At 39.6% G+C, this 16,554-nt stretch overlaps 1 protein-coding gene across 1 annotated transcript in view; it reads left to right on the plus strand.

Annotated features, from left to right (window-relative positions):
* The first annotated feature begins 304 nt into the window (after positions 1–304).
* Positions 305–16,554, plus strand: part of Aspm (assembly factor for spindle microtubules) — a 48,906-nt gene continuing 32,656 nt past the window's right edge. Inside the window, exons 1-12 of the mRNA NM_001105955.2 lie at positions 305–707; positions 2,278–2,421; positions 2,577–4,023; positions 6,767–6,871; positions 7,109–7,255; positions 8,374–8,619; positions 9,384–9,451; positions 13,528–13,669; positions 14,177–14,307; positions 14,884–15,059; positions 16,132–16,277; positions 16,368–16,453. Coding sequence (NP_001099425.2) covers positions 435–707; positions 2,278–2,421; positions 2,577–4,023; positions 6,767–6,871; positions 7,109–7,255; positions 8,374–8,619; positions 9,384–9,451; positions 13,528–13,669; positions 14,177–14,307; positions 14,884–15,059; positions 16,132–16,277; positions 16,368–16,453 — 3,111 coding nt within the window. The 5' untranslated portion in view covers positions 305–434. The remainder of the gene's footprint in view (positions 708–2,277; positions 2,422–2,576; positions 4,024–6,766; positions 6,872–7,108; positions 7,256–8,373; positions 8,620–9,383; positions 9,452–13,527; positions 13,670–14,176; positions 14,308–14,883; positions 15,060–16,131; positions 16,278–16,367; positions 16,454–16,554) is intronic.

The raw sequence follows: 16,554 nt of genomic DNA on the forward strand, positions 1-16,554 counted from the left end.
TGGACACAGTTATGTTACCCTTTTCTTTGCCGTAACATGTTAAAAACATCAAGGGCAATTTCCGTTCTAATTCACTGGCTCGTTGAGTAGTGGATGTTTGTAGCCCTTTTGTTTCTTTCCCTGGTAACCCTGACAACCCCGCCAACGTTTAAACAAGGCGCCACCTCCTCATTGGCCAGGAGCTCTCGCTCGCTCATTGGCTCTTTAGTGATGTGGGCGGGTTTCTTCTCACTGATTGGTGCGCTAGCGAGGAGGTTCCGGGAGCTCCCCATTGGTGGAGGCGAGAAATTTGAACCGAGCAAAAGCGGCTAGGCTACTTTCCCGGGAGTTTGGGGATATCCCTGTTCTTGTGATCTTTGTCCTGGTCCTTGGCTTCCGGGAGGCCGGCGGGACCCGAGCAGCGGGTACCTGACTGCCCGGCGCGGGCGGCTGCCATGGCGACGGTGCAGGCGGCTTACAGCTCGGAGGAGAGCGGGCGACGGGCGCGCCGGGATCCCGCGGCCGAGGACGCGTCTCCGCCGGTGCTATTGCTCAGCCACTTCTGCGCCGTTCCCTTCCTCTGTTTCGGGGATGTCCGCGTGGGTACGTCGCGTACGCGGTCTCTGGTCCTGCACAACCCGCACGCGGAGCCTCTGCATGTGGAGCTGTCGCTGCTGCGCGCCGCAGGCCAGGGCTTCAGCGCGTCGCCGAACCGCTGCGAGCTGCAGGTAGGTGCGAGGGACACGTCCCCGTGGCGTCACCTTGGGGAGTGGCAAGAAACCCTGAGAAGACCTGGGTCAGCTCCTAGTCTTGACGGTGGGGCTAGGAGATAATGGGACGCCGATATCAAGTCACCTTCCTGTTTTGATCTTGGGACGCTCTCCTTATAGGTAGGGCAGGGATAGAACAGGACCCCAAGACCATTTCAGCTCCGGGACTCGACCGGGGGTGGGAGGTGGATGGGGCTCCCTCTACTGGGGTGAAGCAGGGAAAGAGCCAACACCAAATCCACCCTCAGTCGGACCCCGGGGACTGCTCCTGCAGGGATGGGACTAGGAGAGAGTGGAATCCCAGCGTTAAGTCAACTCTTTAAGTCCACAGTCGACGGGCTTTGGCGTCGTATGGTTTGGCGAAAAGTGGGCAGTAACTTGCTTGGGATGATGATTGAAACCGTGTGCACCTGCCATCCCTAGAAGCATTTCAGGAAGTTTCTGTTAAACAGACGCGCTTTAAATAGACTTTTGGCAGGCGTTGCAAAATATATGTTCGAGGTTCTAAAGATTGTACTCTTTAACATTCCGTGTTTTGAGACTGGAGGAGTACATCGATGAAAGTTTTCTAGTTGCTTCCATTCAGCCATTTTAATATGCATTTTTGTTTTTCATATGTTTGGATTCAGAAATGTAGTTCTGTTGTGATAATGAAAAAACTGTTTTGCCTAAATATCCACAGTCCAAACCCTAAAAGCAGCCACAGGATTGTACTCAATATGTATATGTGATATGTAGGCAACCTTTGTATTTTACTCTTTTATTTCCTTTGCTGTTGTTGTAGTCTCTTCGTTCTGACTGGGATTACCGTGTCCTTTTCCTTGAGTAGAATCTCTAAAGCTGTGGAAACAGTTAGCTGAGGGAGTCTGCACACACTGCCTACTAAATAGTAAGGATGGGCCTCTGCACACACTGCCTACTAAATAGTAAGGATGGGCCTCAGGGGAAAGGCTAATCAGAGGCTGGTTGGCTGCAGCATCGGGAGTCCCAACCCTTAAGAAACCATTGCCCTTCCCACTGATGCCTGGATTTCTGGCTATAGAACGATATTATCATTATAGAAGTTGTTATTGTTAGTCGGCTGGTTTAAAAATCTATGACTTCTGTGATTGTGAAAAGCTTATCCTTTTCACTTAAACAAGTTAATGCCATCACACCTGGCATCCTAAGCTTGTCAAAGCACACACTTTACCCCTGAGCTAGGTCACTAGTCCCTACTATTATATTTTAAAAGCCACTCACTTAAAATGACTTGTAGATTATCAGTTCTTTTGCTTTTGTGCAATTGGATTTTATTATAGTTTTATACTTTTATAGTTTTTATTATACTTATAATTTTATTTTGTTCTACTGCTAGTGACTTTTATTCCCCTTATGTGAACTCGTGTAGGGAAACTGAATAGGAAAACATAATTAACTCTATTAGGGTGTAGTGACAGTTATCAATCTGTTCTAAGTATGTATAGTACATTTGGCTATTATTAATTATACTGTTATAATAACTTATAATGTGTTCTTCTGATTACAGCCTAAAGAAAAGATTACCATTTCTGTTACCTGGACACCACTGAAAGAAGGGGGAGTAAGGGAGATTGTGACATTTCTTGTAAATGATTTTCTGAAGCACCAGGCTGTATTGTTAGGAAATGCAGAAGAGCAGAGGAAGAAAAAGGTAAGGCTTTAATCATTGTGATTTACTGGAAGGAATGCTCGTCATGGTGAAATGCTTTAGCTGGGAGGCATGAAGCCACATATATAACATCACTTACTTAAAACTAGTTGAGAATAGCTTGCAACTTCTTTAGTATATTTCATCTATTTTTACAGAGAAGTCTTTGGAATACCAGTAAGAAGATTCCAGCCTCTTCAAAATATACCAAAAGGACCTCCAAAAACCAAAATTTTAATGAATCGTTTACTATTTCACAAAAAGTTGACAGAATTAGGAGCCCACTGCAGCCTTGTGAAAATCTGGCTATGAGTGAATGCTGCTCCCCAACAGAAAACAGTTCTTTACCCCTTGAAGAAAACAAAGTGCCCACCTCATCCATCAGCCCTATTAGAGAATGCCAGAGTGAAGCTTGCTTGTCACTGTTTTCCCCCGGACCCACTGCCTATTCGTCTCTTCATGAATCCGAAAATGCACGAAATTCAAAAGTACAAGATGCCAGCATTTCAAAAAATTTTGATTTTAACGAGGAAGTTACAAATGAAACTTTTATTAATCCCATTAGCGTTAGTCACCACAGTGAGGGGGATAGTAAACTTGCTCTGACCCCAAACTGTTCTTCGCCTTTGAATATTGCACAAACCCAAATGCATTTTTTAAGTCCAGATTCTTTTGAAAACGACAGCTATACATCTGATAATGGCCTGAGATCAATGAAAAATGTTTTATCAGATACATTTAAGAAAGATCCCTCAGAATCTGTATGTCTGGAATCCCAAACTGTACATGAAGTTTGCCAAACAATCTTAAGCCCAGAGTCTTTTCTAAATGATAATTATGGACTTAAGAAAGGTCTAAACTTAGAATCCGTCAATCCTGTTTTATCTCCAACCCAATTTGTAAAGGATAACATGGTCCACGTAGGGCAGCAAATGGGTGAGCTATCACCATTGCCAGCTAAACCGTCTCAGGACCGGAGAGTAAATGAAGGCTTGGCGGATAACCCCAAGGGTCAGCATGCACAAACTCCCAGCAGTAAATCTGAACAACAAAACCCTGGAGAAATGAATTTACATAACTATGGTTTTACAAAGCAAAAACCCAAGATTTCTGAGCTTCAAGATGCTTTTTGTAACCAGAGCAAACAACTGAAAAAGAGACGTCCAATTCTCTCCGCCACTGTTACCAAAAGGAAGCCCACCAATGCCAGAGAAAAGCTACCTGAGATTAACAAACCAAATGCAAAAAGGAGTCTCGAAGGTGTAGTAGGAGAATGTGGAAAAGAAGTGGATAAGCTAAAAGAGAAAGCCTTTCATTCTTCTCTTCCAGTTGTAGAGGCAGTAATAAATAAACCTCCAAGTTATAGAAATGAAGTAACACCTTCAACTGTTGTAATCGCCCGCAAAAGAAAGAGCAGTGGGACCGTGGGAGACACAAGTGGAAAGCTGGCTGTTGCAGAATGGATGGACGTGTGTGAAATCAAACGGATCCATTTTTCTCCTCTGGAATCTACACCATCAACTGTGGCAAGAACCACAAAGAAAGAAGCACTCACTTCAAATCGTATAAGCAACTTGGAGCGATCAGGCCTGAAGAAGAAAACAGGTAGGTTGCCTGTAACATTTCAAGCAGAAGTGTAATTGAAAAATGCATTTTCTCTTGCTTTCGTGAGGTCTCTGATTTAGTACATCTGCTATTATGGCCTTATATTGATTTATACTTTTAGCAATTTGTTGACAGAAAAACAGGATACTTGTGGTATTCGGAAATAGTTATTAATCCTACCCCATTTTGATTATTTTTGTTCCTGAGTTTTCTGCTTAAATTATAACTTCAAAAATATTGCATCTAAATGACCTTGGGCCTCCTGGTGGGATATTGTTATATCTGCCTTTTTGTTTTTGTTTTCTTAACTATTTCTAAATTATTTTGTCTCTTTTCTTCAACAAGCAAATGAATAAAACAACAAGCAGCTTGAAATTCATCTTTCGGACTCACTCCTGTCTCTCAGGGTGAACACTCATATCTCTCTCAGAACATCTCTCCAATAGCTAATTTGAAGAATTAAAAATATTTGTAGAACCCGGTCTTTTAGTTCCAACGTCCATGAGCTCTGCTCTGCTCTCTTAAAAGCATCTTAAGTGTAAATTGTCATCATCTCTGATTCCAGCCCTTCCTTCTTCCTGAGCCAAACGCCATCATTTTTATATTTTTCTAACACCTATAGTTTCCTAATTAGTAGTTTTTATAGCCCCGCCTACAGTGTCTGTTTCTTTCTTTCTTTCTTAATTCTTCACAAACACTATACTTACCTGCCTTCCTTTCTTGTGCTGCCCAGACATGTCCCAACTAGCCAGCCAAGCAGCAAGCAGCTCCCTTTGTCTAAGCTGATCTCACTTGAGTGGCCTATGCCTGAACATTACCTGTATAGGTCTTCATGACTTGTCACTACTATTAAGTCCTTATTCATTTTTTTGCCTGAATTTTTCTGGCTGGAAAAATTAGCCTTCTATTTTGTTCTAAGTTATATTATCCCTCTCTTTTCTCTTGAAGCCCTCTTCCTCCACTGTGTCAGATTACAACAGGCAATATTTACTGCGTACTTGTGTCTTTGGTCTATAAGAATATTTTTCATATTCTTTTTATAACCTTATCATATGTCACAGTTCTGGATGCCAGCTATGCACATTTATCTTCCTATATATAGTTTTAAGGACTCCTAATATGTAGACCTATAGTCAATATTATGTTTCTACATGACTAGCCAACAGTGTCTTTCACTTGCTTTATACAAAGCCAAACCCTTCCTATCTACTCAGTACAGACCTCAGTGAAAGATTCTAAATGTCTCATTGCCTGGAGCAGACATCTTGGAATTGTCCTTAATTGTGGTAATCTTCCATCCTTTCTATGTAAATTCCAAATCGGTATGATCCTAAATACTTATATTTGGAAATGCTATTAGAAGGAAATTAATTAGCCAATGGGATTATCAAAAGTTGAGTTTTTAGTACTTGAATGAGAATGTGAATTGGCCAAGAAAACAGTAAGCAGAAATGTTAGTAAGAGACATCAAATAAGAAGACTATGCTATCATGATTGCTCTCCTGCAGAATCAAAGACCATCAGGCTGGCTAGCCAGAGAGATCATACAGTGCACATCATTTAGGTTTCTTACATAGGAACTGAAGGTACCATTTGTTGGTAGTTATATTGACACATCAAGACTTGGAGGCCAATATGTCCTTCAAGTACATTTTAAATATAAATAAATAAGTTGCACATGCCTGTTAGTGATGTCTCGCTGCTTCACTGTTTGTATAGATGCACTCTAAACAAAATTCTTTGATTTTTTAAGGAAATATCTATTTTGACCTTCTACAAAGTAGACAATAAGTGATTAAGAGAATCAGTGAATTCATGAATAAATACACAAATGACCATGGATGTTTGGTTGCTCAAATCTACTATTTATTTGTAGTAGAAACCTAGAGAATTATATGCACTAGATTTGATTTATGAGCTTGTATAACTTTGACTACAAAATTGCTCCAGTGTATTAATTGTATAAATTGTGGATAAGTATAATACTATGATTTAATGTGATAATTGTGGTAATAGAACTTAGAATTTATTATTTCATAGTTCCTGAAATAGTGAATTTAAATTTTAGTTGCCACCGTTATTAATATTGTAGAGCTCTGCACTTTGTGCCGCTCCTCACAGGTAATCCTAGCTTCATCTTTATTGCTGCTCTGTCAGTCGGTTATATTCCTTAAATGGAGCTTGGTGAATTCCTCTTCAGAAGGCCTTTCTAGAGCCTTCTGATACTGCCGAAGGCTGACAGTGGCCTCATGACAGAACACGCCTGTCAGATCTGCATTTCCCTGCATGTAGCACAGTATGGAAGTGTGCACACGCTAAGTTACATCAGGAGGGGGCGCTTTGGGGTTCATTAAGTGGTTTGCGGTCTGTAACTTGAAGATGTTGTTCCTTAGTTTAATGAGTGTGGGTGTTTTGCCTGACTGTCTTTGAAAGATGTGTATGCCTAGTACTGTAGAAGCAGGCAATGGATTCCCTTGGCAGGAGTTAGCCGGTGGTTGGGAGCCACCTGTGGAATCTGAGGTTGAACCGAGGTCCTCTGGAAGAGCAGCAAGAGCTCTCACCGCCGCACTGTCTGTCTATCCCCTAGATGTTGGTTGGTTTGATTACTGAAGTTTATAGAATTAGCACCTATATTATTATGTATCTCTTAAATGAATATGGTAATAAAGAATCCAAGTTGAAATTTGTTACGTATTTGGAAACATTTTATTTCTTAATGCTTCTTTTTTCTATTTTATTTTAGATTCATCAATATTAAAAACACCTCTTTCTAAAACAAAGAGAAAGAGAAGATCCATTGTCCCTGTAGCACAGTCTCATCTGACCTTTATAAAGCCATTAAAAGCAGGCAAGTGTTCACTGTATTTATCAGACTGAGAAACGCGAGGAGAGGGAAGTAAAGCATGTAGCCTTTGCTCTGACCGCGCACTACACTCGAAGTTCTTAGCTCTCTCCAGCATGGAGTGACAGCAAACGTCGCTCAGTGGTTTAAAGATGATTTTGCTAGTACAGAAGTCCTCTTGATCTGTTTTCAAAAGCGATTTAAAGGAAAATTTCTTATGTAGTAATTTAATTATATTTTTAGCTATTCCTAGACACCCAATGCCATTTGCTGCAAAGAATATGTTCTATGATGAACGCTGGAAGGAAAAACAGGAACAGGGCTTCACTTGGTGGCTAAATTATATATTAACACCTGATGACTTCACTGTAAAAACCAATGTTTCTAAAGGTAAATGTTTTTGAATTGCACGTAATGGTATTATGTTGTACTTAATAATGTTTTACTAGCTCGTTGCCCTAATAAAGGAGTGCGCAGGAAAGTTCTGAGGTAATGAAGCACGTGGATGCTGATTTGAGAGAATTTAAACATATTCTGGTGCTTACTTTCCAGGAAGACATGGGAGTAGACAGGGTGGAAAGAGTCGGAATCTCTTCTGGAGGAGAAGGGAACTCAGCCTGACTTGCCCTGGCGTAGAAGTCCCAGGGTTAGTTCTAGGCTAAGATGGCGTCAAGTTAAACTCCTATAGGCTTCTTTGTAAAGGGGTGACTCCTCCACTGTGCTTCTTTGTACTTCTCAGAGAGCCAACTATGGAATTTCTGCATTACAGGACTCTCTGAATTGTATGGTTTCTGCCATTATGCTGCTTTTTTTTTTTTTTTTAATACAGTCAGATTTTAATTGTTTTTTTTTTTTTTTCTTAAGGTAAAATATGCTTTATAAAAATCCCAGATATAGGTGGAGGGACAGCTCAGTTGACAAAGCATTTGCCTTGAAAACATGAAGACCTGAGTTCAGTTCCCAGAAGCCTCACAGAAGCAGCCAGGGGCGTTGCTGGGGCTGTGTAGATGGGCACATCCCCAGGGCTCACTTGTCTACTATCTTAGCCTACATGGTCAGTTCCAGGCCAGTGGGAGACCATCTCAAAAACAAGAAGGTGGAGTGCACCCAGGAGTGACACCCAAGCTTGTCTTCTTGTTTCTAACATATACACACACACATGTGCACATGCATGTGTATGTAAGCACGCACACAGAATTCAAATTATGTCATACTTCATCTGAACCATATTCCGTAGAAGCAGAAGCATTTGACTAGTCTGCCTTAGAAGTCTCGTGTTTGAAGATGTGTGTGAGGTTAGTAAGAAGAACTTTCCTTGTTAGGCAGTCTTCAGATAGAGCTTGGCCAAAGGCTCTTAGTGAATAGTGTTACCTGTAAGCCAGAGGAGAGAGCTTGGAGGGCATAACGAATTGTCTTTTTAAGCATTTTACCGCGCATTCAGTTGCTGGGTTTAGTAAGGTGTGGAGATGGTGTGAGATCAGAAGCATTGTCCTGTTGTTTTTCTCTAGTAAACGCGGCCACCCTTATTTTGGGAGCGGAGGGCCAGCATAAAGTAAGTGTCCCGAAAGCACCTACAAAAGAGGAAGTGTCTCTCAGAGCTTACACCGCCAGCTGCAGGCTGAATAGATTACGTCGTACAGCTTGCTCCTTGTTTACTTCTGAAAAAATGGTTAAAGCTATTAAAAAGATTGAAATTGAAATCGAAGTTGGGCGGCTACTTGTTCGAAAAGATCGACACCTCTGGAAAGATATTGGTAAGATTCTAGAAATCTCAAGATTCATTCTTTAAAAGAGATTTTGGATTACTTTTTCATCAGATTTATTCATGGATAATTGACAGAACTGTACGTATTTATAATGTGATGGAGTCACACCTTGTGCAGTGAACCATAGTTACAGTCACCATTCTTTACAGCCGATGTCTAAAACTTACTCACCTTGCATAACTAAAGCACTCTACTTTTTAGCCAACATCTTCCTGGCCCTGTCAACCACCATTCTCTGCTTCTGTGGGCCCAATAATTTCAGATGACGTGTGCAAGTGAGACTGTAAAGAATTTGACTCTTTGCCTAGCTCACTTTACTTAATGTCCTTCTCATTAAGAAGGACATTAGAAAATGGCAGTATTTACCTTTCTTTAGAATAAAATACTATGTCTGTCTGTGTATCAGTGTGTTCTTGCTTCAGTCAGTCATCTTTGTAGAGACTAAGGTTGGTTGCCTGTGCTGCCTGTGAGGAATGTTGATGTAACAAACTTCCCTCATGCAGATGCTGCTTTCGTTTCCTTCTGCACATCCCCATTTGATGCTGCAATTCTTGGCTGCCTAAAATCTCACAGATAAGATTGTGGCCATATATTTAGGAAGTATAACTCAATTGTTCTGTTTTGCACTATAGAGGTTTATTTATTTATTATTAATTATAATTGATATTTATTAATATTCTCTGTTGAGGTTTATTTACTATCTTTGTTTAGTGATCCACACTTAATTTTTTTTTTTTTAACCTATGTTTTAGGACAACGCCAAAAAGTACTGAATTGGCTCTTGTCATATAATCCTCTGTGGCTTCGAATTGGTCTAGAGGTAAGTTTTCATGTTTCGAAGCACTTCATTTTAAAAATTACATACTTTCAATAGAATACATTCTTTTATAAAATATGGTTTTTACTTAGAATAGTTAAGTCATTTGGTTGACTTGATTCATCTTCCTACAAAGAATATCAGGTCACTTAGTAAATCCTTACTGCATGAATAGATCATGTCCTTATAAGTTATTAGCATGTTGTTTCAAAGTAATTTACTTATGAATTATTTTACTTGAGGTTTTTGGTCCACATTATTATTACAATGATGATGATGATGATGATGATGATGATGATGATGACGATGATGATGATGATGATTTTACCTTTTATTGAAAATATTCTTTTCTCATACAATATATCTTGGCTACAGTTTTCCCTCCCTCTAATCTTACCATTTCTGACTCTCACCAGTTTGGATTCACTCACTTTCCATCTCTCATTAGAAAAGAACAGGCTTCTAACAATAACAACAAAACAAAAGAAAATATAATAAGAAAAAGCAAAAACCATCACATTGATGTTGGACAAGGCGAACCCACAGAGGGCAAAAAGCCAAAGATAGGGCAAAAGAGTCAGAGCCCCGCTGGTTCACACACTTGAGAGTCCCATAAACACACTGAACTGAGAGCTTCAGTATATTCACAGAGGACCTGGTGTGGGTCTATTTACATTGTGTGCTTGGTGCTTCAGTCTCTGCATTCACATGAGCTTTGCTCAGTTGATTTAGAGGACTTTGTTCTCCTGGTGAAAAGTGGCAGCCGACAGAATGGGAAAAGATTTTCACCAACTCCACACTGATAGAACACTAATACACAAAATATGTACCAAATTTAAGAAACTAAATATCAACAAACCAAATAATCCCTTTAAAAATGGGGTAGAGTTCTAAGCAAAGAATTATCAGTAGAGGCAACTCAAACATCTGAGAAGCACTTAAATGTTTACTGTCCTTAGCCATCAGAGGAATGCAAACCAAAATGCCTCTGAGATTCCAATGTATGATCAATAACACAAGTGGCAGCTTGTGCTGGTGAGGCTGAGGAGCAAGGGAAACAATCCTCCACTGCTGGCGGGGTACAAACTTGTACAGCCACTATGGAGATTCCCAAAGATGGGAATCATTCTCCCTCAAGATCCACTGTACCACTTTCTTTTTAAAACATTTTTGGTAAAAAACAATTTTCATATCATATATTTTAAACATGCTTACCCCCCAAGTTCTTCCCAGATTCTTCTAATCTTCCTACTCACTCAAATTTATGTTTTTTCTCATACTCCTTTTCTTAAAACAAACTGACAAAAGAACAAGAAAAACCAAGAAACATATACTCCAAAAACACACAAAGGAAAAGGAAAATAAGCAAAAGACCAAACAATGCCTAAACAAAGCAAAAGGAAACAAAACGTCCACTGGAAAGCAATGACATTTTTATGTCTGTGTATCTTGGCCAACTACTCTTGGCCTGTTGTGTACTTAGTGCACCCAGTGAGACTCCACTGGTGTAGATATCAATTGCACATAGCTTCTTTGTTAAAGAGGAGAGTCCATGTCCACTTCTCCCTCTGTGCTGGGGCTCTTTCTGGCTTAGACAGTATCCGAGTTCTTATGTGCCGCAGTCCTGTTGTGTAGAAGCATCTTTTCCTGGCGTCATCTGTTACCTGTCTCTCAGTCTCTCTGCCTCTGTCTCTACAGAGCTCCCTGACCCTGATGGGGGCACTTTAATGGAGACACTCCATTCAGGACTATTCGAATGTCTTTTTGCCCCGTTGTGGGTCTCTGTGCTGTGCTAGTTCCCGTGTGCGGGCACATTGTTCTAAGTTATTGGCATATCGTTACGGAGGAATTTACTGTCGCTTCTTTTATTTTGTACATAATTTGTTGCTGCATTTAATGACAATACAATCGCCTTTGAATTTTTTATTTGTGTCAATAAAAATGACAGCTAAGATGTTAGGGTAAGCTTTGAATTTTTATTAGTATGTTAGCAAAACACTTTGTAAGTGTTCAGATGAAATACTTCTCATAGTAATGCTGTATGGATATATTTATGTATATTGTTTCAGCAATACCTAAAGTTAAAATAGACATAGTCAAGTGTAGTGGCTCATGATTGTAATCTCTGCCTGGGGAAGGTGGAGACAGAAGAATCCATCCATGTTTCAAGTCTCACCTACATAGTGAATTCCAGGATAGCCTAGTCTACATATTGAGAACGTGTCTCCAAAAAAATAAAATAAAATAAGAACTGATGGCATTAGATAGCCACTACTATTTTATTTTATTCATATGAGTCCACTGTAGCTGTCTTCAGAAACACCAGAAGAGGGCATCGGTTCCCATTACAGAAGGTTGTGAGCCACCATGTGGTTGCTGGGAATTGAACTCAGGACCTCTGGAAGAGCAGTCAGTGCTCTTAACCACTGAACCATCTCTCCAGCCCTGATAACCACTACTATTAAAGTATACTTATAAAAACATAAGGCAGGCATTTGTATGTGTATGTGTGTTTTCTTTTTAGTTTTTTCCAGTATGCTTTTGATTTTTTCCTACGACTACCATACAATTTATTATTTTAGTATTTACCAGTTCAGAACACAGGAGTCTCGAAAGCTGAATACAGTAGCTTATGTATTAGTAGGTAGGTTCAGAGAGAGCTGACTAACAGCACTAGAACATTCTTGACTGGAGCGCCATTGCATGGCAATGTCATTGCATGCTAACGTTGCATGCATTGTCTGACAACAGCATTGCTAAAATGTTTTATTTCAGTTGTTACCCTCTCAGTATTAAATAAATCACATATCAGCTGACTCTGCTGATAATCTGTAATCCGTGTAAATAGATACGGTCCACTTCCCTGAATTTGTGACCTCCCTTGCCCTCCTTTTTTTTTTGTAGTAAAGGATGTAAATAAAATTACTAGATAGAAATTTGCAATGCCTTTTTAAAGCTGCCATTTTAAAATTTAACATTACTTTTAAATTTATTTTAAGTTATATATAAAAATATAGAACTATTGTAGTGCTATGTTATGTTTATATATAATTAGATGGTTATATATTTTTAAATTGGGCTAATATAGATTCATCAATATACTATATATTGCGTATATCTATTATCTATATTACATATAGATATATTGTATATTGTCTAATCTTTAACATTTATTTCTTCAAGCATTTATCATTTCTTTATGCTGAAACTTTTAAATTTTTTTCTGGATCTTGAGTGGGATTTCCTCATTGTTAACTCTTAACAACCCCATTACCCTAATACGCCATGGCATCCCCAGCCTGCTCGCTCCAGCCTAATGACCTTTGGAGACTTCTGCTTAGGCGTAGTCTGTATCACTTCCGTGTCAGATGCTCAGAGTATGTCCCGGCACCGCTGGGGACACGCGGTGGAAACGCAGGAGTAAGCAGTGCACATGGATAACCCTCGCACTGGGAAAGCGGATCAGTGATTGAACCCTGATACACTTTATCTTACTCTAGACCTTAGGGTTCTGCACAGAGCGTGGTGTTTGACCAGAACATAAGAACATAAAGATAAACGTCCCTGTTTTGACCGTGATGACGTTAACACTCGTCTACTTTCATCTTTCCCTGTTATTTTTAGTTTTCTTCTAAATGTCTTGAAAAACATCCACAAGCATGTAAACGTTAAGCTAATTTCACATTCATAGTTGCTTATGGACATACCTATACTTCTCGATTATTTTCTCCGATTGTTTATAGATAGTCTTTCACATTAACTATTATAAAAGTTTGATTATTTTAAGGACATGCTTCTTAAGACTATGATATAATTTGAGCAGTGAGCCTATTCTTGGTGGGTCTTTAATTGAGTGAGAAAAATAAAACATGAATGAGGTTTCTCAGAGGATTTTGCAGCCTACCATTCATACTAAACATGCATGCAGGTTGTATGCACAGCTGCAGGACATTCTGTAGCAGCCACGTTACTTCTGCGCTGTTTTACATTTCTTAGAAAACAGCAGTTGCTCTCCGCACAGTTTCCTCTTCCACTTAGGGTTAGTGTAACCCTGGCCTGGCCTTGTCTTCTCTTCACAGACAGTTTTTGGAGAACTGATTCCTCTCGCAGACAACAGTGACATCACAGGATTGGCGATGTTCATTCTGAATCGCTTACTTTGGAATCCTGACATAGCGGCTGAATATAGACACCCCACTGTCCCTCTCCTGTTTCGGGATGGTGAGTATCTCTGCACACTGCCATACAGCTTGTCATCGATCCTGGTAGTTTGAATTTTACTTTCACAAATCAATTTAAATGATCTCTGCTTTTGACTGGCTTTTCTTCTCTTCCCTTGCCCTCTCCTCTATCACTGTTTCTTCCTGTGATCTCCACCCACCGCCTTACCCCAGTAGGCTGTAAGTCCAGTGGGGACTACATTTGTTTTCTTTTTTTACTAACGATGCAGAACCTAGGATGATGCTTGCTTATCGTGGTAGGAGTTCCTCAAACATCTGTCGAATGAGACCAGATGGATTTCCTTGCTGCCACTGTGTTGTCCCTTCCTGCGTTGGACATAGTAAATGGCACCCGTCCCGTAGACTACTTAATAGACTCATACCTGTAAATTACTGAGAAAAACTACATGATGACTTTAGGGGTACTTACTACCAGCTCTGCTAACTTACAGTTATCATTGCCTTTCACAGAGAAACTTACTGTTGTTTGTTTTGTTTGTACTTTAAGGTCATGAAGCAGCTTTGTCTAAGTTCACATTGAAAAAGTTACTGTTGTTGATCTGTTTCCTTGACCATGCTAAAATTTCCAGACTTATTGATCATGATCCGTGTCTCTTTTGTAAAGATGCTGAATTCAAGGTACCATTTTTATTTTACGTCTTATAGTTTCCTCGCCAGACTTTTTCTTGCTCTGGCGGCATGTTTTGTATCATAAAAACCTTGATATTCCAGTGAAGACGTGCCCAAGTGGAACAGAGATAGAATTTGCCCAGTGGCTTTTTCTTTATTCTTTTAAATTGCATAGGACTCAGTTTATCCATGATTATGAGTCTCATTTTTATCTTTTTATAATGTTCTTGGAGACTTCAAACCCCCTGATTTAAAATGTCTGATTTTTGCTGACTGACAGTTTCCCATTCATTTTTACTCTTAATTTTGACTTAAGAATGAGCTAGGTAGGTTATGCTAATACAGAATTAATTTTGGGGGAGAAATTTTTTCCTTATTTTAAGTGATATGTTACCAAACTAGCTTCTGTATTTAATTGTGAACAAATTTTTACAAGGTCTTAAGTTGGAAATGAGTTTGCATTTGCCTTGGTTATAGGCAGTTTCTTTATACTCCTCATATTTCCATAAGTACAGGGTGGTTTGAAGGATTTGTTATTGGAAATAAAATATATACTACTGAAAGATACTTGCTCTCTCTTTATAGGCTAGTAAAGAGCTCCTTCTAGCCTTTTCACGAGACTTCCTAAGTGGTGAAGGTGACCTTTCTCGTCACCTTAGCTTATTGGGGTTGCCTGTGAGCCACGTTCAGACACCACTTGATGAATTTGATTTTGCTGTTACGAATCTTGCAGTGGACTTGCAGTGTGGGGTTCGCCTTGTGTAAGTATAAGCTAAAGATTTACTTAGTGGAATTTTTTTAAACATGTCTTTCCTGGATTAATCCTTAAATGTTTTATGATACAATAAATTTAAAACTTAAACATGTTTAGTCTTCTCTTTGACAAAAATGATGTATCAGTTATGCCACACAATTTTGTGTTGCTGTTACTGGAATAGGATCTGTGGGTGTCAGAATAGGGTTATCAAAGAGCAAAACACTGAATTCTTAAAAACACTGTGTCAGCAGTGGCTTCATTGGACTTACGTATAAGAAAATAATAGAGATGCTACTAGGAGCTGGGTTTCTGGTTCTGCTGCGTCTCTTCTGGGTAGGTACTCAGATAGCATCCTAGTGATCTGCTCTGGCTTGGACACTGATAAACATTACTTCAGCTTTCACCTTCTGTCATTACTTGTTAGCTGTGTGACTAAGTTTACCTAACTCCTCTAAGTCTTGGTGCCTTCTGTAAAACAAAGAAAATCAGGAACAGTTAATGCCAAATTATGGGATTTGCTCCTGACTAAGAGAAACACGTATTTGCTTGTTGTAGAATATGCTGTATCTTAATTCCTGCCCAACATTTCCTCCTACACTCCTTCCTCCTCATCCTCTTCTGTCTTACCGTAGAGAACTCTATTAAATTGTTCATATTTGTATATATCTTATGCTTTTCTTTCTTGTGTGCCCGAGAGCATGCACGTGCTCCTGGGACAGAATATTTTACATACTACCCTCCTGTTCAAAGGCCAGCTCTCTTTTTTCCTTTTTTTCGGAGCTGGGGACCGACCCCAGGGCCTTGTGCTTGCTAGGCAAACGCTCTACCACTGAGCTAAATCCCCAACCATGCTTTTCTTTTTTATGTATGTGTAGACATCAAAGTCCAGGCTTGCAGTGAGAAGCAAGTCCACTTACTAACTGAAGCAATAGAAACTTGAATATTCTGGGAGACCTCCTTTTGTCCTAATGTGTTTAGAGTCTCATGACTTTTTTGGACAATATCTTTATTTAAGTGAACTTTTTCTTAGACAAGTTTCATTGTAGAAGTTTTATTGAAAATTTCTTTACTGCTAGGCGAACTATAGAGCTTCTGACCCAGAACTGGAATCTGTCAGACAAACTCAGGATTCCTGCAATAAGTCGAGTTCAAAAGATGCACAATGTTGATCTTGTTCTTCAGGTTCTCAAATCACGAGGAGTTTCTCTGACGGATGAGCACGGTAAACACAGAATCAGAATAAAGTTTTTCTGTCCTTGCTGAACCTTGACGTGTGCATGTCCTGTCCTAACGGACTGCCTTTCACTTGTAGGAAACACTATCTTGTCTAAGGATATCGTGGATAGGCACAGAGAGAAAACCCTTGGGTTGCTTTGGAAAATAGCATTTGCTTTCCAGGTATTGTATGTTTAGCTTCTTCTTTTTTTTAATTGATTTTGAATGCTGATGATTAAAATCACTTAGAATCAAATGAAGACTAGCAACAGTCAGTTGCACTT

This window comes from Rattus norvegicus, chromosome 13, assembly GCF_036323735.1.
Source record: "Rattus norvegicus strain BN/NHsdMcwi chromosome 13, GRCr8, whole genome shotgun sequence".
Lineage (NCBI taxonomy): Eukaryota > Metazoa > Chordata > Mammalia > Rodentia > Muridae > Rattus > Rattus norvegicus.